Consider the following 24,313-nt stretch of genomic DNA (forward strand, 5'->3'; position numbering starts at 1 on the left):
GTAAGGCAGCTGCTTAGACTGGTTACCTCACGCTGATCACAAGCTCCGATGGGCAATTATACATGTCTTTGATGAATAAAAAATGGGGCAATGAATGAATAGTTAATCAATGCAGTCTGGTGGGAAGGCTCTTTCAGAACCTGGGGGGTGGGGGTGAGGCAGGGAGTCATCTAAGGGGTCTTTGGGAGTGAAGAGATGGGGCAGTCCTCCAGGGGATGGTTTCTGAAAAGGCCTCAGTCGTGGTTCTTGGCTCCCTGATTCTGTGGTTGGGATGTTTTTGGCAGCTGTGGGAGTGTGAAACTGGGAGAGAGGGTTGAGGTGGTGAGCAAATAGGAAAAATATGTTCCCTGCCCACCCAGCGGTCAAGGCAAAATGCACAAATAAAAGTGTGTGTCCCTATGCCCGCATGTGCTGTCTGTGTGTCCTCTGGGTGCTGTAAGTGAGTGACATTTTTCCTAGGTGGGCCTGAGCGTGTAACAGCATTCAACTAAGTTGGTTAGGGGAGGCAGAGGCAAGGGGGCTGGGAGGCTGAAAGGCAGTGAGGAGGGAGGGAAAGGCACCGCTGGGGTTATAGGGGATCCTAGAGGGAGAAGTTTCAAAAGGGAGAGGTAAAAAAGGCGCGAGAGGCTGTGAGCAAGGAAAAAGAAGAAGGAAGTGATGGAGAATGGGGAGGCCTGCCCCAGCCCCTTCCGGGAGGGCAGGCAGGGGCGGAGGCAAGCACGGGACTGTGAGGGGCGGCGAGAGGCGCGAATGCGAACCTGGCCCGCGCGGAAAGGGCGCGGAGAGCCCCGGCGCGGAGCACGCGGGTAGGGCGAGGGGTCCCCTTTCCGGGGCCTTGGGGCTCCGAGCCCGGGCTGGCCCCTCGGGCTCCTCTGCGGGGAGGGCCGGCCGCAGGCTGGAGCGGGTGCGGAGGCTGGCGGGGAGCGGGCCCCGGAGGCTTTCCTGGTAGAAGCTGATGCGAGGAAGGGCAGCGGGGACCATGTTTGCGAGTCCTAGGCGAGGGTCATGGGAGCTGGGGTATTTCTGGCAGTAGAATGGCCTGCCTCGTGACTAAACTAGCCCTGTGATCTTGGGCAAGTTCCTGAAATCTGCGAGAGTTTTTTGTTTCATTGTCAATAAACTGAAGATAACAACACGAAGTTGGCAGCGGGAGTTTGTGTCTTCTGTGTAGAGTCTCCCTGCCCCTGCACCTGGTTGAGTGGCTGTCATTATTTTAGTGGACGGTATTCAGAATTCGAGCGCAGGAGCCTCCGCTTCTCCACCTGCTGCCGGGGAGCTATTGGGTAAGTCGTTTATCTCACCTGTGACTCCAGGTGGCAATTAAGATCTGCCGCTCTACTTGCCACGTGGTTACTCAAATGCAGTGCCTAAGATGGTGTATTGGAGTATTTATTCCCCATATTTGCTGCCAGCGGCCACGATCACCCTGCCTCTTAATGCACCCCACAAATAACTCTAGTCCACCTTTCCCTTTCCTGCAGGCCTCCTCTTCCAGCAGCCTCTGTCTTTATTTTACAGGATCCAGAGAATCACCCGCTGATGGTTTTTGCCCAGGCCTGAAACAGAACCAGAGAGCTACAGGAAGGGAAGGGCTTGGCTTGCCAGAGGAATTTTCCAAGTGCTCAAACGCCAGGTTTACAGCGCCTGTGATCGGTCCAGGAGGACAAAGTGGGATTTGAAGATCCACTCCACCTCTGCTCATGGCGGGCCAGGGCCTGCCCCTGCACGTGGCCACACTGCTGACGGGGCTGCTGGAATGCCTGGGCTTTGCTGGCATCCTCTTTGGCTGGCCTTCACTAGTGTTTGTCTTCAAGAATGAGGATTATTTTAAGGACCTGTGTGGACAAGATGCTGGGCCGATTGGCAATGCCACAGGGCAGGCCGGTAAGGGCAGGGATGACTTTTCTAAGGAAGTTAAGTCTGGCTCCCAGGTGGTGGCAAGGAGCAGGAAGGACTGCCCCCTGCCCACCCCTCTTTCTATGATGAGAGGAAGGGTCAGCAGCCCTTACCCCACTTGGTCTGGGAAGTGCCTGGAAGGGAGGCACCAGCTCCTGAGGGGTAATTAGGGGCAGCCACATTTCATCTGAGCTTAAGGGACAAGTTTCTGACTGACAAGCTGTCCGAGGCGGAGGGGAGCCCAGGCTGTGTGCTCATTTGGCAGGAAGGCTGGGATGCATAGGAGACCTTTTTTCTCCTCCAGACTGCAAAGCCCAGGATGAGAGGTTCTCACTCATCTTCACCCTGGGGTCCTTCATGAACAACTTCATGACATTCCCCACTGGCTACATCTTTGACCGGTTCAAGACCACCGTGGCACGCCTCATAGCCATGTAAGTCCCAAAGGCCCAGCCCAGGCAAAGGTGGGCGACAGGAATCCTTCAGGCCGCAGCCTAGCTTGGAGTGAAATCCAGGTCAGACAGCCCGGCTGCCCTGCCGGGCACCACACCTGCAGCTCGCTCCCAGCAGCTGTTAGGAGCAGCCCCAGGCAGCAGGAATTTGTAGACTCCCCACTTCCCCACAGCCCCACTTCCATTTCCTTACCTCTCCCTGCTCCGCCTGAATGTGGCTTCCCTATCACGTGCTGAACTGAGCCGGAGGCCAGGCTGACTTCCTGTAAGGGCTGGCTTGGAGCCAAGGTTACAAAATTAGCAAAAACTAAAATTGCTCTTCTCTTCCTTCACCCTGAGGATCCTTGTCCTCATCCCCTGCACAGCCTCACATCCAGGTTGCTCAGGCTTCATCCTCATCCTCCTCACCACCTCCCTCCCCCGTCACTCCCTAGGGGCTTAGCTAATAGGAAGTTTCCGTGGTATTGCCACTGGTGGAATTTCAGGCCCCTTCTGACCAGAGGGGAGACAGTGGGGGTTTCCTGTGCAGATGAGTCAGAAGGTTCGGGATGTGATCTCACACACACAGTGTGTTGCTGCATCCTAATCTCGTGGTCTGTGGGCAGGCTCAGTGATAATCAGCGCCCTGCTGGGGACTGATACAGCTCAGAGCAGGTGCTCCCAGGGAGGCACATGTGAGATCAGCTATCAGAGATAGGAACGGGAGGGCTGGCTGGGCCTGCCTTTCTGGAAATAGCCAGAGAGTAAAGCCAGTCCCTTACATTTTAAGCCTTTGGATGCAGAATGACTGTGTCTCAGTCCTTCTTGGTCCTTGGCTCCCTGCTACCTCCCCTTTCCTCCCCTTCCTTTGTCCCCTCCCTCTTCTCCAGCCTTAGGACATTGCTTTTTTTTTTTTTTTGGACTCCATGCCTTACAAGACCCCTAAATGCTAAGGGAGCCTTATAACCTTGGGACTGTAGTCCTGAAATCATAGCACTCTGAGCTAGTCAGTCCAATCATTTCTTTTTATAGAAAAGGCTCCTGGGGCCCAGAGAAGGACAGCGCCTTGCCCAAGGTCACAGAGTGAGGAGGAGTTAGAACTCAAGGACCTTGATTTGCAGACCAGGCACTAACCCCTTTCTCCAAGGGGTTGGGCTGTTGGGACTTCCAGGTGGGAGGACCTTGGCTTTGCCCACTCTGTCCTGGCTAAGTCCCAAGCCAACTACGTCATCAGCTGAGCTCATTGTCCAAGGCTGCCTATGCTAGCCTTGGGCCTCAGAATGAGCAAAATGCACTGTCCCTGAGGTCAGGACCACATCTCAATCTCATCGCGGCTTCTCACCTGGTTTTGAGCCTGGGGCTCAGAGGCATCAGTGCTCATTGCATCCCAGGCTGAGGGTGCGGTCAAGTCCTACACTTGTGGGCTGGGTGAGCAGAATCATGTTTGTCTCCCAGGTTTCTCCTTTCTTGACAATATTCTGCTTTTCCTGTTCTGTGTTTCAGATTTTTCTACACCACTGCCACACTCATCATAGCCTTCACCTCTGCAGGTGAGTGCTGTCAGGTGGGTGGGAGGGATGCAAGCTCAGGGGCACCTGGTGGCTGGGGCAGGTGTGAGCAGAGCGCTATAGGCAAGACATACAGACCACGTGGTTATTCAGAGATCTGCAGCTTGAAAGAATCCTGGAAGGATCTTGAGCTATTGCTGGTCTGTGAAAACAGTTTAATCTATTGAGAAAATGTGAAAAGCAAGGATGATGAGAGGGATTACTTCATAGAGTAGAATTTATTCAAAACTTTACATCTGGCCGGGCGCAGTGGCTCACTCCTGTAATCCCAGCACTTTGGAAGGCTGAGGTGTGTGGATCATCTGAGGTCAGGAGTTTGAGACCAGCCTGGCCAACATGGTGAAATCCCTTCTCTACTAAAAAAATACAAAAATTAGCTGGGCGGTGGTGCACGCCTGTAATCCCAGCTACTCAGGAGGATGAGGCAGGAGAATTGCTTGAACCCAGGAGGCAGAGGTTGCAGTGAGCCGAGATCACACCAGTGCACTCCAGCCTGGGTGACAAAGTGAGACTCTATCAACAAACAAACCCTAAAAAACAAAACAACTACAAAAAGCTTTTATATCTTTCTTGTATGTGTTAAAATGTTCTCTTTCTTTTTAATGAAATGATTATATGAATGACCATTTTGAAAATATCCTTACTTAGCAGGGTGAAAGTTGACAACTCTATTGTACTCAAAATCTTTTTTTTCAAATTTTACCAGTCTATAAGTCTGGAATTCCAATCTGGTTTATCCTCCACCACCTTTCCACCCCTTACACAGAGGAGAAACTGAGGTCACAGAGGCACCCTTTGCAAAGACACGTCCATGGCCACAGAGAAAGCGAGTGGGAGGTGGGCCTGGTGTGCAGGCCTCCTGATCCCTGACTCTTCTTTCTCTCATTGCCTTGGTTATGGTGGCCACGAGATGCCTCCCGAGGTTCCTCCCTAGTGTCAGACCTGTGGCTCAATTTTTGGTTTAGGAAAGAAGAGTACATTACTCTTGTGTGTGTAAGCTATGCTAAAGCCCAACAGCATCATGAGATTGTCTGCACTCATGCTGGGCAAACACAGAGACTGAGTGTCTTTGTCCACACAGATCTCATGAGATGGCCTGGCACCTCAAACCAATTATTTCAAACCACTCTCCTTATCCAACCAGCATCATCTACTCTAAAAGCCTGTAAATGATTTTTAAGCGACTGAATGTGGAGGTGGTGGCTGGGTAATATTTGACTTGTGCTTGCAAATTGTCTGAGCAACAATCTTCCTCTTCCTCCATAGTATAGGGCTTTTCGGTTTTGAAAAAAGCTTTGAGCCTACAAGGACTCTATAGTGAAAGAAGTCTCCAACCTTTAGCAATAGGAGGGATGTACATTTTATAACGACAAATTGAATGGTAAATTGTGTGAATACTCTAAAATTGGCTCTTGGCAGTGCTTCTTAAGGTATAGCACAGTAGTTAAGAGGATGTTAGGGGCACACGCATACTACATCAACTACACTAACAAACATCAAATCACCTGACAGAACAGCTATTCCGTTTTTATGTCTCTTTCAGTCCTTCTGATTTCATGAAAGAATGTCTTGATGTGGGGCCAGTGTGATTTTAACACTGATGGAAAGAGCAGGTCTTAGGCTTTGAACATTCTAAGGGCAAATGCATCCAGCTACAGTTGAATAACATTGTTTTCCTTTCATTGCATTTATTTTTACAGTTACTTCCTATTCATGACAAGCAATGCCAGTGATTTCATCTACAGTAGTGAAATAAAGTGTCCTATAAAAATAGATTTTTTTTTTTTGGATAAAAGTGAGTCAACTTAAAACATTTTAGCAAATAATAGGACAGGCATAGGTTATGGCCAGAATAATGGTGCGCGGAAGTCTGGTTTGGGGAGGAATAATTTGTCAAGGGTTCCCCTACCCCAGCTCTTGAGCTTTTCTGCTGTGGTCTCACACTTACCAGACCTGTTATAACCATTTGTTTGCATGTCAGTCTCTTTAAGCGCAAGGAGTATCTTTTATTCATCTTGCATTTCCAGTGCCAAGCACAATGCCTGGAACCAAGGAAGTACTCAGAGTTTAGTGAACAAAGAAAAGACCATGGTTCTTTTCTCACTCAGTTCTCTTAGCACCTGAGGCAGGAAGAGCAGGAACTGTTGTTCCCATTAAACAGATAAGATGACTGAGGCTCAAGGCCAATGCCATGAATTAGGGGATGGGCTCAAGGGTTGAGCCTGGCACCTGAGTCCAGGGTCCTCTTTTCCTAGAGTGTCAAGGATGAAAAGGAGAGGCAGCTTGTGGTTTACTGAGGGAAGAGACAGGTGGCTTCACTTAGAGCTCTGCCTCTGTCTGTAAACTTCCTGGCCTGCCACAGACTGAGGACCCACTTTGGTTGAGAAGAAGGTGGCTCGGGAGACTTCCGCAGAGATATCTGGGGAAACCTTGGCCAGTATCCTGAAAACCCTTGAAGGACGCTGGAACGCTGGCTCGAACTGGGGCCTGGACACTAGGATTGTTGGGAATTTGGAGCAGGTGGGAGCAGAGGTTGGGGCTCCATGTTTGGGTTGCACTATGACACCATCCTGCTTCTGACTTTGATGGTCCAGGCTCAGCTGTGCTGCTCTTCCTGGCCATGCCGATGCTCACCATTGGGGGAATCCTGTTTCTCATCACCAACCTGCAGGTGGGAGTCTTCCCTAATCCCAGGCACTTGGCAGGGTGGAGGGAAGGTGGAGGGAAGGTGAGACCCTTTTCTATAATTGGCTGCCTCAGATGGGGTTGGCTCAAGCTGAGGTGGGAGCTCTAGTGGTGGAGGGTCAGTTTGGGTATAAGGAGTGCCTGCCACATGCTAGGTCCTCAGGAAATATCTGTTTCATGAAAAAATGAGTGATCCAGGCTGGTTCTATCATCCCCAGATTGGGAACCTATTTGGCCAACACCGTTCGACCATCATCACTCTCTACAATGGAGCATTTGACTCTTCCTCGGCAGTCTTCCTTATTATTAAGGTAAATATAGTAACAGCCTACATTCATTGAGCACTTGTATATGCCAGGCGCTTGTCTTGTGAACCTTGCATTGTTTCTCTCCATCAACTCGGTGAGGTATGTACTATGTTGCCCCCATTTTACAGATGAAGCATGAGTCTCCGAGGTTAAAAACCTTTTAACAATGAAGGTTCTGCAGCTAGTAGCCATGATACTGGAAATCAAACCCAGGCTTGTTGGTTCTAGAGCCTGAGCTTGTAACCGCTAAGCCCCTCCTTCAGCCTTGCCCAAGCTTTTGTGGCAGTGGTCATGACGTGCTTGGGCCAATGTTGGGCAGAGGCTGGGGGCCCTTTAGAGTGGGGTGTTTGCTGCCGTGAGCTTCTAGTTTGGACAAGAAGGTGGCAAGTGGCTAGTGGGTACAGCAGGGGCAGACACGGAGGCTTGTCCAGCTGTCCCAATGGCTGATGTTGAGGTTTCAGGGGATGAACTGTTGCCAAGCCTATTAGAGGTCAATCAACAACCATTCTGCCTTATTCATTGCGAATGGTTTTATCTGGGCAGTGACCTGCTTAGCCCAGGGGATGAATCCTGATTGATCAAAGCCAACCACGGCAATCCGTTTACCCCTTGCTAGTGATGGATGGAGGTCAGCATAGGATCCAGTCCTTTTTAATGAGATAAAGGGAGTGTATATATTAGAAGACTCAAGGGACTTTTCTTCCCTGATGGAAGGTGAAAGCAGAGTACAAATGAAGTCTTCCTCATTGAATGTTGCGGTGTGAGGATGTGATAGCTGGGGCTGTGGCAACCATGCTTCAGTTATGAGACAACAAGCTGGAGTACTAAAGCTAGCATGCCACAGATGGGTGAGTGAAAGGAAGGGAAGAGTGTGGATCTCAAGCCGCCCAACCTGGGACTTCTCTCTGGGCTTAGTGTTAGGCCAGAGGCAGTTGGCATTCCGTGTCGGTTATGGGGGCAGAGAAGAGGATCTCTGGCAGTCACTACCCAGACATGAGTCTAGCTTAGTCCTATAAGCTCTGGAGGTTTGGAGGGTCATGCAGAGACTGAGTCCCTGGGGTACTCAAGCCTTTCCTCTCCTGGCACAAGAGCCACTTTCCAGGTTCTTCCTCCTTCCCCTGGGTATGCCTCCCTTTCTTCTTTTTTTTTGAGATGGAATCTTACTTTGTCTCCCAGGCTGCAGTGCAGTGGTGGGATCTTGGCTCACTGCAACCTCTGCCTAGTGGGCTCAAGCAATTCTCCTGCCTCAGCCTCCTGAGTTGCTGGGACCATAGGCTTGCCACCACACTCGGCTTATTTTTGTATTTTTAGTAGAGATGGGGTTTCACCATGTTGGCCAGGCTGGTCTTGAACTCTTGACCTCAAGTAATCCGCCTTCCTTGACCTCCCAAAGTGCTGAAATTACAGGCATGAACTACCATGCCCAACCTCTCTCCTGTCTGTCTAGAGTTGGAAGGGGAAAGGCAGCAGGAGTGGGAATTCTTAGTTTAATCTGACTTTGCTGCTGCTTACTCTGACAATTCATTGAGTGATTCACTGCACCTCTCTGGACCTCAATGTCACTCTCTGTAAAATGGGAGGAGGTTGGGCTAGGTCAGTGGTTTCAAACTGAGCATCGAGGAAGTTAGGGATTCTCTTTGATGTCATGCCAGTCACCAAGGAGAACAAAGAGGGAGATGACTGGCAAGCTCCCTATTGATGTGTTTTGTAAGTTGAATTTCTGTGTAAAATTTTCTTTGAACAAAAGGCCTTTGCTGTTATTGGGGGAAAAAAGGCACTGGGCTAGAAGATCTATGGGGAGCCATACAAGGAGGCTGCACCGGCTGCGGGGATGGGTCATATGAGGACTCCTCTACTGCCGGGTGTGTCTTGGGGTGGGTGCATATGTGTACTAGGTATTCCTAATCAGCTTCCAGGGTGGTAGGTGATGGCTTGTACTCGGACTCCTTAGAAAACAGGGTTCCAGCTCCTGCCTCTTCTGCTGATGTTTTTATGTGTGATAAAACATACGTAACATAAATTTTACTATCTTAAGCTTTTTTTTCTTTGAGACAGAGTCTTGCTCTGTTGCCCAGGCTGGAGTGCGGTGGCAGGATCTTGGCTCACTGCAACCTCTGCCTCCTGGCTTCAAGCGATTCTTCTGCCTCAACCAACCGAGTAGCTGGGATTACAGGTGTGTGCCACCATGCACTGCTAATTTTTGTATTTTCAGTAGAGATGGGGTTTCACCATGTTGGCCAGGCTGGTCTGGAACTCCTGACCTCAAGTGATCTGCCTGCCTCAGCCTCCCAAAGTACTGGGATTACAGGCGTGTAATCATGTAATCATGTAATCATACCCTCTCACCTCAGCCTCCCGAGTAGCTGGAATTACAGGTGTGCACCACCACGCCCAGCTAATTTATTTATTTATTTTTAGTAGAGATGAGGTCTTGCTATTACCCAGGCTGGTCTCAAGCTCCTGGACTCAAGCCATCCTCCACTAGAATTACAGGCAGGAACCACTGAGCTCAGCCCTGCATAGTGCTCTTAAAGTTCATCCATGTTGTAGTGTATGTCAATTTCTTTCCTTTTTATTTTATTTTTTTTGGAGACAAGGTCATGCTTCATTGTCCAGGCTGGGGTGCAGTGGCCCAGTGATGGCTCACTGCAGCCTCAAACTTCTGGGCTCAAGAAATCCTACCACTCAGCCTCCTGAGTAGCTGGGACTACAGGTGTGTGCTACCATACCCAGCAGAGAAGGGGTGATGTTGTCCAGGCTGGTCTTGAACTGGGCTCAAGTGGTCCTCTTGCCTCCCAAAGTGCTGGGATTATAGGTGTGAGCCAGCATGGTGGCCTCCTTCCTTTTTAAAGGCTGAATAATATTCCACTGTGTGTATAGATCACATTATGTTTAGCCGTTCATCTGCTGATGGACCTTTAGGTTGCTTCTATCCTTTGGCTATTGCGAATAGTGCTGCTGCGAACATGGGCGTGACACTGACTTTTTCCTCCTCCTTCTGCAGCTTCTTTATGAAAAGGGCATCAGCCTCAGGGCCTCCTTCATCTTCCTGTCTGTCTGCAGTACCTGGCATGTAGCACGCACTTTCCTCCTGATGCCCCGGGGGCACATCCCATATCCACTGCCCCCCAACTACAGCTACGGGTAAGGACTATCTGGTGATTGTGGGCCAGAGCCCGACAGGGCAAAGCAAACCTGTCATAGGAGAGGAGGAGGACTGGAGCAGTGCATCTGTTAGCTATTGCTGTATAACAAACTATCTCAAAACTCAGCAGCCTAAAACGTTCAGCATTTATCGTTTTTCATAAGTCTGTGGGTAGCTGGCTAGTTCTACTGATCAGGGTCAGATGTAGATGATTTTGACAGGGCTCATTCATGCATCTGATCATTTGGAGGGTTACAAGGGGGCTGACTATGCTAGGATGGCCTCATTCACATAGGTTTGGAGTGACAGGGAGGCCTGGGTCACGTGGCTGTCATCCTCCAGCAAGCCAGCGTGGGCTCATTCACACTGTGATTTCAGGGTTCTGAAAGAGCGCAGAAATGCACAAGTGTTCTTGAGGTTTAGGCTTGGAATTGGCACAACCACTTCTGCTGCATTCTTTTGGCTGAAGCAGTTCACAAGGCTGGCCCAGATTCAGGGCATGGGGAAATAGAGCTGCAAAGTCTCATTCAAATGGGGGTAAATACAGAGGAGGTGAAAACATGTGATCATTTTTGCAGTCAGTTGCCACAAGGAGTAGAGGAAGGGTGTTCATTTGCTGCTCACTATTTGTCAGACCCCATGTGCTCTCTGATTTCATCCTCACGATAATCCTCTCAGATATCCTTTTTTTTTTTTTTTTTTTTTTTTTTTTGAGGCGGAGTCTCGCTCTATCGCCGGGACTGGAGTGCAGTGGCCAGATCTCAGCTCACTGCAAGCTCCGCCTCCCGGGTTGACGCCATTCTCCTGCCTCAGCCTCCCGAGTAGCTGGGACTACAGGCGCCCGCCACCTCGCCCGGCTAGTTTTTGTATTTTTAGTAGAGACGGGGTTTCACCGTGTTAGCCAGGATGGTCTCGATCTCCTGACCTTGTGATCCACCCGTCTCGGCCTCCCAAAGTGCTGGGATTACAGGCTTGAGCCACCGCGCCCGGCCTCAGATATCCTTATCTCCATTTTCTAAATGAGAAAAATGAGGCTCAGAAGGGTTAAGTCTGAGCCATCTCAGACTTTTGCTAGGAAGAGGCAGAGCTGGGATTTGAACCCGGGCCTGCCCTGCTCTTTTCATACTTCCAGTGGTTCCCAAACTTTGCTGCATATTAGAGTCACTAGATTCACATAGAGATCTTAGAAAAGAAAGCCTGACTCTCACCTCCAGACATTCTGATTTAATTGGTCTGGTCTGCAGCCTGGGCAATCAGGGTGGCTAAAAGGTGATTCCAAAGTGCGGTGAAATGTGGGATTCACCATACTGTTCCCTCCAGTCTGAGTCTCAGGTTCAGCTCACAGTCCTTGGCCTTGCTGGTTGGGCTTTTGTTTCCATAGCCTGTGCTCTGGGAATGGCACCACGAAGGAAGAGAAGGAAACAGCTGAGCATGAAAACAGGGAGCTACAATCAAAGGAGGTCCTTTCAGCAAAGGAAGGTGAGCTCTGCTGACTAATCTCTCTCTCCTCCAGACCTGAGCCTCTCCTTGTGCCTTTCCTGGCCCCTCACCTCCAGAGCTCCCCCAGAGACCCAGAATCAGGAAAGGCAGGACAGAGAAAGGACCTTAGGCATCTTTCCAACCCCCTCACTTAATGGAGGGTCCAGAGAGGGGCAGGGCTTTTGTCTCTTTTCTGTCCCTCTTTTCTCTCTTTCACATCCCGTCACTTTCCCCGCCTTCAAGCCTGCCTTCCGTGGGTTGCCTTCCCTTCCCCCAACTCCTTGGTTGTGCCCTCTTCTGTGATGCCATTGCACTAAGTCTGGTGCAATGCCCCCATTTCTCCAGGTCTTCTGGGTCCGTCCTCTCTTATTGTCCCAACTCTATCACTGCTTCCTTTCCTTCCTCTCTGTTCTGCTTCTTTGATTACACACATCACAAACCGCAGCTAGCTACAGTAGAAATAAGGACGGGGTGGGAGAGGAGATGGGAGATGCAGGTCGAAGGACATGAAGAAGCAGATGAGCAGGATGAACAGGCCTAGAGATCTAATGCACAGCATGAAGACTATAGGTCATCAAATTGCATTGTGTCTGGGACTTTGCTAAACAAGTAGATTTTAACTGCTGTTGCCACAAAACAGGTAGAAATGTGAGATGATGGATATGTTAATTTGCTTTACTATAGTAACCATCTTAGTAGCTATATGTATCCTATGACCTTATATTGTATATCTTAAATATACACAATAAAATTGATTTTTTTTGTTTTTACCATCTGACAGTTGGATCCAAAACACATATTTATTTATTTATTTTAAAGAAAGAAGAATAGGGTTCTGGGAAGCTTCCAAAATCAAGGGAGGAAATTGGACTTGCCAGGATGTAGGACCTATTTTAGATTAGGTCCGTCCTAAACTTATGGCCGGTCTGCCTTGTTAGGAGGAACCATCTCATTGGTTAACCTTGAGAGAGGAACAGAACCCTGAATTCACGGTGCCATCTGGATCATGAAGATTAGGGTAGAGGAAGATTTCCTAAGGAAGCTCAAGATACTGGTACCAAAAGAAAGGGAGGCACTGAGGAGCAGGTTAGAACAGAGTGTCCACACTCATCCTCGTCTCCCTTCGGACTTTCTCCTCTCCTTGTCATTCCTTTCACCTTTCTGGCTGAGAAAGATCAGGAAGGTATTACTGCAAGAAGTGTCATTGACCAGGCTGTGAGAGACAGATCGGATTTCAATAGAGAAGAACACAGAGGGTCATCCAAGGTGGTAGGGCCAGCATGACAAAGCAGGGAGGTGGGGATGTGTGAGTCTGAGGCAGGCGCAGAGCATGCCGGGTGAGTTATGGGAGCCAAGGGTAGAAGGTGGGCCCGGACCTGAAATGTTCCACTGAGGCCTCCACCCTCCCCATCCTACCTGTCCACTTGCCTCGCGATTCACGCCCAGATCCTCCTCTCCCCATTAGAGACCCCAGGGAAAGGGCAGAAGCAGGAACCCCGCTCCTTCTGGAGCTACGCTTTGTCTCGGCGCTTTGCCTGGCACCTGGTGTGGCTGTCTGTGATACAGTTGTGGCACTACCTCTTCATTGGCACTCTCAACTCCTTGCTGACCAACATGGCCGGTGGGGACATGGCACGAGGTATGTGGTGGGGCTGGGAGGTAGCTCATCTGCACATCACAGCTGGGAACACAAAGCCTCCCAACAGGGCTGTACACACCAGAGGAGGGTCTGATGGTGTGGGGAGGAGGGACGTGCAGACAAGAGCAAGGTGGGAGAGTCCCTGCTTGGAAGGGAGTTTTGGAAACTTCTCATCAACCAATCTCTCTCTTCCCTCTGTAGTCAGCACCTACACAAATGCCTTTGCCTTCACTCAGTTCGGAGTGCTGTGTGCCCCCTGGAATGGCCTGCTCATGGACCGGCTTAAACAGAAGTACCAGAAGGAAGCAAGAAAGACAGGTGAGATGCGGGGGAGGGCAGGGCTGGTCAGGGAACCAGGAAGGGAGGTCTTCATTTACCCCATGACATCTTCTCTCTCTCTTTCTCTCTCTTTTTTTTTTTTTTTGAGATAGAGTCTCACTCTGTTGCCCAGGCTGGAGTGCAGTGGTGTGATCTTGGATCACTGCAGCCTGTGCCTCCTGGGTTCAAGAGATTCCCCTGTCTCAGCTTCCCGAGTAGCTGAGATTACAGGCATGTGCCACCATCCCCTACTAATTTTTGTCTTTTTAGTAGAGATAGGGTTTTACCATGTCAGGCTGGTCTTGAACTCCTGACCTCAGGTGATCTACCCACCTCAGCCTCCCAAAGTGCTGGGATTACAGGCGTGAAGCACCATGCCCAGTCTTCTCTTGTGTTCTTAACCCTGTCTGGTTACACTCCTTGATTCATTAAAACACTAGTACTGAGTGACAGTTATGTGTCAGCCGTGGTGCCAGACACCAGGAATTCAACAGCAGACAAGACAGATACGTTCTTTTTCTCAAGGTGTTCTCAGTCTAGAGGGTGGAGAAAGGCAGGTAGTCAGGCAGTTACAATCCATGAAGCAAACCCACAGGGGGCTATGGGGGCACAAAGAAGGGCACATAATCTGTTCTGGGTGAGGATGGGATTGGTGCCAGGGAAGGCTTCCTGGAGGAGGTAGCATCTAAGCCAAGACCTGAAGGATGAATAAGAAGGGAGGAGATATAGAAGTGGAGCCTTGGAGAGTGGCCCAGGAGCACAGTGGGGTCAAAATGATGAATGACAGAGTGAAACATTGAGGAATCTGGGCAGGTGAGTCAGGCTGGCTAGGACACAGAGCACTGGGGAATCTTAGGGAAGTGGCTGGAGAGAGAGAGGTAAGAAGGGGTCAGGCTGTTTACCACATCAGGGAGTTTTGGCCTGGTCCTTGGACATGGTTGGAGGAGTAGAGATATGCTGAGGTATTTTAACCTGCTGGGTCAGGAGGGACAAAAGTAGACCAACATTTTACATACTTATTTCATCTATCCCTTCCCCCACCCCACGCACCTGCTTCTCCCACACCTGCTAGAGTTTTCAAAGCAAATCTTAGACATTGTATCATTTCATCTGTAAATATTTCTCTATACCCATAAATGTTTCTCTAACATATAAGGCCTCTTTTACTTAAACATCCCCATAAAATCATGATCACACCTAAAAAAAACAATAATTTCTCATATCATCTACTGTGCAGTCACTGTTCAAATTCCTCCAATCATTTCAAATACATCTTTTTACATTTGGTTTGTTCAAATTAGGATCCATGCCTGGTCCATGCAGTGTATTTGGTTGCTGTGTCTTCTATAGCTTTTAAAATCTAGAAGAGTCCTCCCCGCTTTTCTTATTTATTTGTTGAAGAAACTGGGTCATTTCCCCATATTTTGGATTTGGCATTGTTTTAATGTGTTATTTAAAAGTATTCCTTTCCTTGGGTATTTCCTGTAAACAGTGGGATTAGAAGCTTGGAGGAAACACAGTTTAATTGTTTGGGTTTTTTTTTTTTTTTGGCGTGAATAACTTAGAGGTAGAGCTGTGGGTTTCCTCTGGTCTCCCATCAGCAGCCCCTGGTGTCTGCTGTCTTGTTGCTGTGTTAAGACTGATCAACTGGTTTAGACATTGCCAGTCTGATCCATCCGCTGTAAAGTTTCCCATCAACCATATACTTAGTGATTTTAGCAGCCATTAATGATCAATGCCTAGGCCTATGATTTTATTAGGATTACAACAGGATGATTTTCTTTTCTTTTCTTTCTTCTTTTTTGAGACAGAGTCTCACTCTGTTGCCCAGGCTGGAGTGCAGTGGCACAATCTTGGCCTACTGCAACCTCCGCCTTCCAGGTTCAAGCGATTCTCCTGCCTCAGCGTCCCGAGTAGCTGGCTTTACAGGCACCCACCACCTGGCTAATTTTTGTATTTTTAATAGAGATGGGGTTTCACCATGTTGGCCAGGCTGGTCTCGAACTCCTGACCTCAGGTGATCTACCTGCCTCGGCCTCCCAAAGTGCTGAGATTACAGCCACTGCTCCTGGCCAAAAGGATGATTTCTATTTCTATCTTCTGCTTTTAATCACTAGAATTCTTCTAGAAAGAAAAACATTCTTTACTATTTTGTTACCTAGAAATAAATGCTTGGTTTACATGTTTATTTACCAGTCTGAAATAATGAATTGGTGCCCTAGTGACCTCCAGACATGGCTACTAATTTTTTTTTAATAAAATTTCATTTTAAAATATATTTGACATGTTTCAATCTGTTCTGTCATGATTCTTCTTGATGCTCAAATTGTCTCACCTTTGGCCATTGAAAACTTTACCAACCCAGAATCTGTCTAAAAGACTTAGACAAATTTTGTCTAAAAGACTTAGACAAAATCACATTATTTCTAGACAGTATCCTTACTTTCTAGCACAATTAAATGTTCAGGTCCATTTCACTAGGTGTGTTTCCTGCCCCAGGCCTGAAATCATCGTTTTTTCCCAACTAACCCTGGGTTTCTTTAATTGGAAATGGTATTTAGAGGCTACAGTCTGGATGCCGAGGTTTCTTACTGCTCCTGTGTTGTCACTGCTTTTGTGCTTTGGATAGAGTTAACATGTACATACTTTTTGATAAGAAAAAGATCATAAATACTTAATACTGATATTTTTATTCAAATTTTTATTTCCTTGACTTTACATTTGCAGCCCTTTCTCTTCCTCTGATAATCTTGGTTCCTAACATATGCATATATACACATACATACACATATATAGTATTTTAAATATAATTACTGGTTTTAGCAATATTGATGTTACTTGATAACAGTACAATTGCTAAATACTGTTGCTACTTCTTTCTTTCCTTTTTTCTGTCCTTTCTTATTCCTTTCTCATCCTTAGGATATATCCCATGAGAGATATACAGTCAAGTTGCCATATTTTCTTTTTTATTTTTAGGGATGAGGTTTCACTCTGTTGCCCAGGCTGTAGTGCTGTGGTATGACCATGACTCACTGCAGCCTCAACCTCCTGGGTTCAAGTGATCCTCTCCCTTCAGCCTCCCAAGTAGCTTGGACTATAGGCATGCATTACCATGTCTAGCTAATTTGAATTTCTTTTTTTTGTAGAGAAAGGGTCTGTGTTGCCCAGGCTAATGTCGAACTCCTGGGCTCAAGCTTACCCTGGCCTCCCAAAGTGTTGGGATTGTAGGTGTGAGCCACCACACTGGGCCAAATTACTGTATTTGAAGGATCACCAACTTGGTGTAGAGCTATGTTCTTTGGTTTCATTTTATTTTATTTTGTTTCTGATTTTTTAAGATTGTTTTACTTTTCTTCTTATTATTATTTAATTGTATTTGTAAAACATTTACATATCAGACATTTACATTTTCCCAAAGCTAAAACTGTGAAACAAGATATATTCAAAGAAGTTTAGTTTCCCTCTCTGTTTCTTGTACCCCTTTTCCTCTTCTTTAGGTAACCATTTTTATGTTTTTTAATATAAACATTGTGTAGGTGTATATACATGTATTAGTCTGTTTTCTTGCTGCTGCTGCAGACATATCTGAGACTGGGAAGAAAAAGAGGTTTAATTGGACTTACAGTTCCACATGGCTGGGGAGGCCTCAGAATCATGGCAGGAGGTGAAAGGCACTTCTTACATGGTGGTGGCAAGAGAAAACGAGGAAGAATCAAAAGCGGGAAGCCCTGATAAACCCATCAGATCTCATGAGCTTTATTCACTATCACAAGAATAGCGTGGGAAAGACTGGCCCCCATGATTCAATTACCTCCCCCCCCCCCCGCCCCCCGGGTCCCACCCATAATATGTGGGAATTCTGGGAGATGCAATTCAAGGTGAGATTTGGGTGAGGACACAGCCAAACCATATCAATACATTTCCCTCTCTTAGATAAAAGGTAGTATACTGTACACACTATTCCACAGGGTTTTTTTTGTTTGTTTTTTGTTTTTTGTTTTTTTTGGTGTAACTCTATCCTGAGGGTTCTCTGTAGCAGGGACTTCTCCTCATGCCTTTTAACCACTGCCTGGGTCTCCATTATATGGCTGCAACATAGTTGCTGCAGCATTCCGTACTGATGGCTAATTGGATTGTTTCCAGTCTTTTGCTATTACCAGTAGTGTTACAAAGAGGATCTGGCCACATGTTCAGGGTGGGGAGGGGCAGATGTGTGTAGCCTGTCAGGAGGGCATTGCAGTAATCCATGACTGAGTTAATGGTGGTTTAAAGCTAGGACGAGTCAGTGGGGTTGCAGAGGAGTGGGCACATTTGAATGGTATATAGGAGGTGAATGATCAGCATCATTGATGAATTTGAGGTGGGGCCTGTGGGGAAGGGATTCGAGGATGACTCCCAGGTTTCTGCTGGGGCAGTGAATGGATAGTGGCTCCTCCCCCTTTTCCAGTCTTCCTTGGCCCTTCCCTGACTTCTGTTGGGTTGGCCTACAGAGAGCCTCTTTTTCCTCTCTGTTCGCCCAGGTTCCTCCACCTTGGCGGTGGCTCTCTGCTCGACGGTGCCTTCACTGGCCCTGACATCCCTGCTGTGCCTGGCCTTCGCCCTCTGTGCCTCAGTCCCCGTCCTCCCTCTCCAGTATCTCACCTTCATCCTGCAAGTGATCAGCCGCTCCTTCCTCTATGGGAGCAATGCGGCCTTCCTCACTATTGCGTAAGTGGCCTTGGGGTGTACGCAATGGAACACACTGGGGCAAAGAGAAGTGGGAGGTAAAGAAATTGGGATGTGAGGCTGGGCCTGGAGGCAGTCAGGTGCGGGAGACTGGGTTTGGGGGCAGGTGTGGAGGGAGTGAGACCAGAGGTGGTGGGAAGGATAGAACATTCATGCACTTGAGCCTTTACATCTGCGGTGCCCTGTCCCTCTGTTTTCTACTTGGTGAACTTGTATTCATCCTCTGAGGCCCACTTCTGTTCCAGTTCTCCAGGGAAGAGATGGAAAAGTGTCTTCCCTTCTTTGTGTCCTTAGTACTGTAGTCTTACTTCCTTTGCTAGTACGTGCATTGTCTGGCATGCTATCCATTTACGTGCCTGTCTTTTCTTCCCTGGTGTAGCCTGCATGAGGGTCCTCTCTGTTTGTCCAGGGCCCCGCATGTGCCTTCTCTGGGTTCTGTGGGTCAAATGGCTGAGCAGAGGTGATGAGGGAAAGGCCAGACAGGTGTGGGTGGAGGGCAGGCCTAGGACAGGGGAGCTGGGGACAAGCGGCCGACAGAGGCCCCTGAGGCCAGGCTCCTGCTTGGAGGGAGGGTCCCTGAAGCTCACTGGAACTCCTCTGGTTTCTCTCCCCAGTTTCCCTTCGGAGCACTTTGGCAAGCTCTTTGGGCTGGTGATGGCCTTGTCGGCTGTGGTGTCTCTGCTCCAGTTCCCCATCTTTACCCTCATCAAAGGCCCCCTTCAGAATGACCCATTTTACGTGAGTACTGGGAGGATGGTCACCCCTGGCAGGAGGCCTTGGCTGCCCCAAATCTGGCTGTGATGGCCTGGGTATGTAGCACGGCGCAGCTGCCCAAAGAGTCTGTGTTATTCACATATTTGGGGCAAAAGTATTTCTGTGTGTGAGGAAACAGACATTCTGGAGTAGGGTGGAAATTCTCACAAAACTTCAAGCAAAATCCTGAGACCTCAAAGGTGTTTCCTGCCTGTGGTGAGTGCGGGCCCACCCTGGCCTCTCCCCTAGGCCCACGCAGGGTTTCCACAGAAAGCACAAGAGCTCTGTGCTTTCACCTCTGTGTCCTTACACCTGGAGGGATGCTCTGAGGTCCTGCTCTAGGAGGTGGGCATGACTCTTCTGCTGTTTGCAGAAACTGAGGCTCAAAGAGGTTACTTATGTGTTCAGAGGCACTGGCTAAGTAGCAAAAGTCTTTCAACTTTGAATTCTGTATTTTGACCACTGCACAGCTCTTATTTGCCTCATTTTTTAAAAAAAAGCAGCAAATTGTAGAATAGGAGTTTAAATCCATCACTTGGAGAAAAGAAAGACTAAATGTTTTTTGTTTTTGTTTTGGAGACAGGGTCTTGCTTGGTCACCCAGGCTGGAGTGCAGTGGCACAGTCTCGGCTCACTGCAGCCTCGATCTCCTGGGCTCAAGTGATCCTCTTATCTCAGCCTCCCGAGTAGCTGACACTGCAGGCATGTGCCACCATGCCCAGCTTTTTATTTTATTTTATTTTATTTTTTATTTTTTTGATAGACACTGGGGTTTCGCTATGTTGCCTGGGCTGGTTTTGAATTCCTGGCCTCAAGCGATCCACCCGCCTCTGCCTTCCAAATTGCCGTGGTTACAGGCGTCAACCACCGTGCATGGCCAAAAGACTAAACTTGAAATCTGAGGCGAATGACTTGATTGTGACATCAGATGACCAAGTAATCAGATGTGTGTTCTAGCTGGTGCCTCTACCAGCTTCACATGTGACCGTGAACATGACACTGAATGCTCGTTAGGCCTCTGTTTCTTTACCTGTGAAATGGGCTTAATATTCCTCCCCTTCCCCACCCCGTAGTGCAGAATGAAAAGTAACTGAAAATCCTTCCTCCAGGACTCCATGGTGTCTGGGTGAAAAGTAGAATATAAACTCGGCAGACTTCTGGTCCCTTCGTTGGTCATGGAATGGATCAGTGCTTCCTTCATTGAGCAACAGTTCTGTTGTTCAGAATTCCTGGATTTCACCTCACTTCTGCTCTCCCTGCAGGTAAATGTGACGTTCATGCTTGCCATTCTTCTGACGTTCGTCCACCCCTTTCTGGTATACCGGGAGTGCCACACTTGGAAAGAAACTCCCTGTGCAATTGCATAGTTCAGAAGCCCTCACTTTTCAGCCCTGAGGATGGTTTCGTTCATCTTTCTCCACCTTTGAGGACCTCGTGTCCCAAAAGACTGCCTATCCCAGCAAACACACACACACACACACACACACACACATACACACGCACGCAAAGACATATTTAACTGTTAACAAGGACGTTTGAGCAGCAAGAAAAGAATCTCAGTTGCTGAGCAGATTGATATCGCACAGACTCAAAGCAAAGACGTGGAACTTCTTTATTTCAAAACAAGAGTGTCTCCTTGCACTTAACCTTGGCAGACCCTTGACTCCAGGGGAGGTGACATGGGGGAGGAAGTATGTCACCTACTTCTTTATGCCTGTTTGGCTCTGAAGCCTATGTGTGCCTGGATCCTCTGCCACGGGTTACATTTTCAGGTGAAGAGTAAGGTTGTCATGGCCTCAGCTATCCTTCCCAGCTCTCCCTCAAGAGTGCAGCCTTGGCTAGAGAACTCACAGCTCTGGGAAAAAGAGGAGCAGACAGGGTTCCCTGGGCCCAGTCTCAGCCCGGCCACTGATGCTGGATGACCTTGGCCTGACCCTGGTCTGGTCTCAGAATCACTTTTCCCATCTGTAAAACTGAGATGAGTTTTGGTGTTGAAGGTTCTTCCTGGAGCAGATGTCCTAGAAGGTTTTAGGGACAGTGACAGAGTCAGGCCACTGCAAGGGCCGTGGGAGCCAGCTGGCCTGCTTGACCGAAGGATTTCGGACAAACTATCTTTGGGGATGTTTTCCTCTTCAAGAAGGGATATAAGTTATTTACTTTGGGCATTTAAAAGAAAATTTCTCTGGGGAATAATTTTATAGAAAAATAAAGCTTCTGTGTCTAAGGCAACTACTGTTTCCATCTCTCTAGGCTTTGGGGCTGGGCTGTGTGTGTGTGTGTTTGTGTGTGTGTGTATGTGTGTGTTTGTGTGTGTGTGTGTGTGTGTGTGTGTGTGTATGTGTGTGTGTGTGTATGTGTGTGTTTCTGAGGAGGCCCTACCCTGGCATGAGAAGAGCGTAGGGAATCTGGCTACACATCCTAGTGTGGCAGCTGGACCCAGAGGTGGGGCGAGAACCCTGTCTATGACTCACCCCGCGGGTCCTGGCACATGGATCCAGAGACTTCCTCCTGCAGGAACCCCTCGCTTCCTCTTCCTCTCCACATCCTTAACCTTCAGCAGAACCCTACCCCTCACTCCACATCCCCAGCTAGAAGCACTGGATGGAATCAGAAAGTCCTAGTTTGAGTTTCAACTCTGCCCCTCAGCAGCTGGACAAGCCCCTTAACCAGTCTGAGACATTAATTCCCCACTTGTAAAGTACAGTTAATCATTTTTATCTCTGACGGTCATTGTGAGAGTGTAAAATCATTTCAACTGCCTAGCCTGTGGTGGGAGCACATGAGGGTTTGCTCCTGTGTTTACTCATGACCCTCGGGGAGGATGGAGGCAAAGAGGGAGAAGTTGAGGGTGCAGGAAGAGAGATGGCAGGTGGGTGGGATGGGAGAATCTGGGGCACACCCGCTGTCTCATTCCCACCTTGTTAGGAGAAGGATTAGGAAAGAACGGTGGGAGGCGCGGGGATGGGGGTGGAAGGCAGGGGGCTGGCAGGCAGGTTCATCCATCCATTCATTCAACAAATGTTTATCGAGGACCTGCCATGTGTCAGGCCCTGTCCTGGGTGCTGGGGCTATAAAGATACAGAAGGGTCTGAAGCCCAGCTCTTCCTTCTTCTTGTAGGCATCCGGGTATACTTTCCAGGGGCCCGAGAGCCTGGATCTGAGGGTGGACACCAGAGTTCTAGTGGTGTCTGTGAGCAGCGTCTAAATCTAATGGATGAATTTGGTCTTATTACCCTGCTCAAAAGCTTTCAGCAGCTCCCTACTGCCCACAGGACAAAAGCCCAGATGCTAGCCTGGCATTCAAGGCTGTCACTAGTGTGATCTCAACCTCTCCCCTGCCCTCTTTACCTCCTACCAACAGAGGGGCAGAACCCATCCCTGTGGACCAGGATTCCCAGTCTCTGGGTCTGTGTGTGCACCAGTTTCTCTGAGTGGGCGGCTCACCCTGCCTCGGCTTGTGAAATCCATCTGGTCTGCTGGGATCCTGCTCAAAATGTCATCTTCTCCAAAAATCATTACTCAGGCTTTCCAGCATGTCTGAGTCCCTGGCACTTGGTCACACCCTTCCTGGTGACTGGCATCTGCCTCCACATCATGACCCTCCCACCCCTTGCTTGGGCAGCAAACTCCAGGAGGCAAGGTCTGGTCTCGCCTGGCTCTAATTCATCTGTGCTTCCCATCCACATGGTGTCAGCTAATTCTTGTTGAATGAATGATCGCTGAATGAGTGGATTCTTGTTTTGGCCTCAGAACCAATTAGAAGGAGCCAGAAAAAACACATGGGGGTAGGGGAGGTGCAGTGTGGTGCAGTGGAAAAAACCCTTCTGGAAATCTCAGCTCTGTCACTTACTTTATCAGCTCTGTGACTTTGGATGGACAACTTCTTTGTCAGTATGGTGGAAGAAATAGACATGCCTCTCTGGGCTGTTGTAAGGATGACAAATTAGGTCGACTGCTTGGCATGTGGTAGGTTGAACAGATCACAGCTAGCATTACAGATGATACGTTAAAACCAAAAAAAGATGCCTGATGTCCATCAGTTGGTGAACGAACAAAGGAAACGTACCGTGTTTGGGATATTATCTGGCAATCAAGAAAAGTACTGACACGTGCTACAACACGGATTAAACTTGAAAACATGAGACTAAGTGAAAGAAGGCCAAATACAAGAAACTGCTAATGATTCTATTTAAATATGAAACGTTGGGCCAGGGTGCAGTGGCTCATGCCTGTCATCCCAGCACTTTGGGATGCCAAGGCAGGCAGATCACTTGAGACCAGGAGTTCGAGACCAGCCTGGCCAAGAGGACGAAACCCTGTCTCTACTTAAAATGAGCCGAACGTAGTGGCATGCACCCGTAATCCCAGCTACTTGGTTGGCTGAGGCGCAAGAATTGCTTGAGCCTGGGAGGTGGAGGTTGCAGTGAGCCAAGATCGTGCCACTGCACTCCAGCCTGGGTGACAGAGTGAGGCTCTGTCTCAAAAAAAAAAAAAAAAAAAAGAGAAAAGAAAAGAGAAAAAAGAAATTTCCAGAATAGGCCAATCTGTAGAGGCAGCAGAAAGTAGTAGATTCATGATTGGGTAGCCCTGGGTGCAGGCCATGGGTAGTGACCGCTAATGAGGAAGGGGTTTCTTTTGGGTGATGAAAACGGGTGGACTTATGGTATGTTAATTATATCTCAATAAAACTGTTATTTAAAGGAAGAAAAGATGCCTGGATTCCGCAGGAAGTGTACAGTACACTTCTGTGAGAATCAGAGATGATTTCTGGGGAAGATGAGCAAGAGGAGAGTAAGTGGGAGAAGCGGCCACATGCGCAGCTCTCATCATTCTGTCCTGAAAGCCTTCCTCCTGCAACTTATTTATTTATTTATTTATTTATTTTGAAACAGGTTCTCACTCTGTTACCCAGAGTGGAGTGCAGTGGTGTGATCACAGCTCATTGCAGCCTCGACCTCCCAGGCTCAAACAATCCTCCTGCTTGAACTCCTGAGTAGCTGGGACTACAGGTTCATGCCACCATGTCTGGCTAATCTTTTATTTATTTATTTATTTATTTATTGAGATTGGGGAGTCTCACTCTGTTGCTCAGGCTGGTGTCAAACTCCTGGGCTCGAGTGATCCTCCCACCTTGGCCTCCCAACGTGTTGGGATTATGGGTGTGAGCCACTGTAACTGGCACCTCCTGCAACTTCTTCCTCAAGTGGAACCAATGAGGAAGCAAGCAACCCAGGAGTTTCACAAGTTTTGATTTCAATCAGCAATGGGCTTCCAATGCAACCCTTCTCTCCTGCAACCAGCCTCAGTAGAGAGGAACTGGAGATGAATTGGCCCCCATCACACCTCCACAGTGCCAACCTGGGC

The 24,313-nt window shown here is 48.5% G+C and overlaps 1 protein-coding gene across 5 annotated transcripts; it reads left to right on the top strand.

Moving 5' to 3' along the window:
• The first annotated feature begins 252 nt into the window (after positions 1 to 252).
• Positions 253 to 21,178, top strand: SLC43A3 (solute carrier family 43 member 3). 5 transcript variants are annotated; one of them, XM_033203794.1, is made up of 14 exons: positions 253 to 459; positions 1,127 to 1,283; positions 1,519 to 1,884; positions 2,201 to 2,330; positions 3,831 to 3,877; positions 6,490 to 6,566; positions 6,799 to 6,891; positions 9,893 to 10,032; positions 11,415 to 11,512; positions 12,978 to 13,151; positions 13,353 to 13,469; positions 17,993 to 18,179; positions 18,812 to 18,935; positions 20,212 to 21,178. In XM_033203794.1, exons 3-14 carry the CDS (start codon positions 1,701 to 1,703, stop codon positions 20,314 to 20,316), a joined length of 1,476 nt encoding a protein of 491 aa, XP_033059685.1. In that variant the 5' UTR covers positions 253 to 459; positions 1,127 to 1,283; positions 1,519 to 1,700; the 3' UTR covers positions 20,317 to 21,178. The 5 variants fall into 5 exon arrangements, with proteins under 5 accessions (XP_033059685.1, XP_033059686.1, XP_033059683.1 ...); XM_033203795.1 differs by having other exon boundaries at positions 1,218 to 1,283; XM_033203792.1 differs by lacking the exon at positions 253 to 459 and adding an exon at positions 681 to 806 and having other exon boundaries at positions 1,218 to 1,283.
• Positions 21,179 to 24,313: the final 3,135 nt, after the last annotated feature.

The sequence above is a fragment of the Trachypithecus francoisi genome, unplaced genomic scaffold (assembly GCF_009764315.1).
Source record: "Trachypithecus francoisi isolate TF-2019V2 unplaced genomic scaffold, Tfra_2.0 Lachesis_group8, whole genome shotgun sequence".
In the NCBI taxonomy this organism is placed as follows: domain Eukaryota; kingdom Metazoa; phylum Chordata; class Mammalia; order Primates; family Cercopithecidae; genus Trachypithecus; species Trachypithecus francoisi.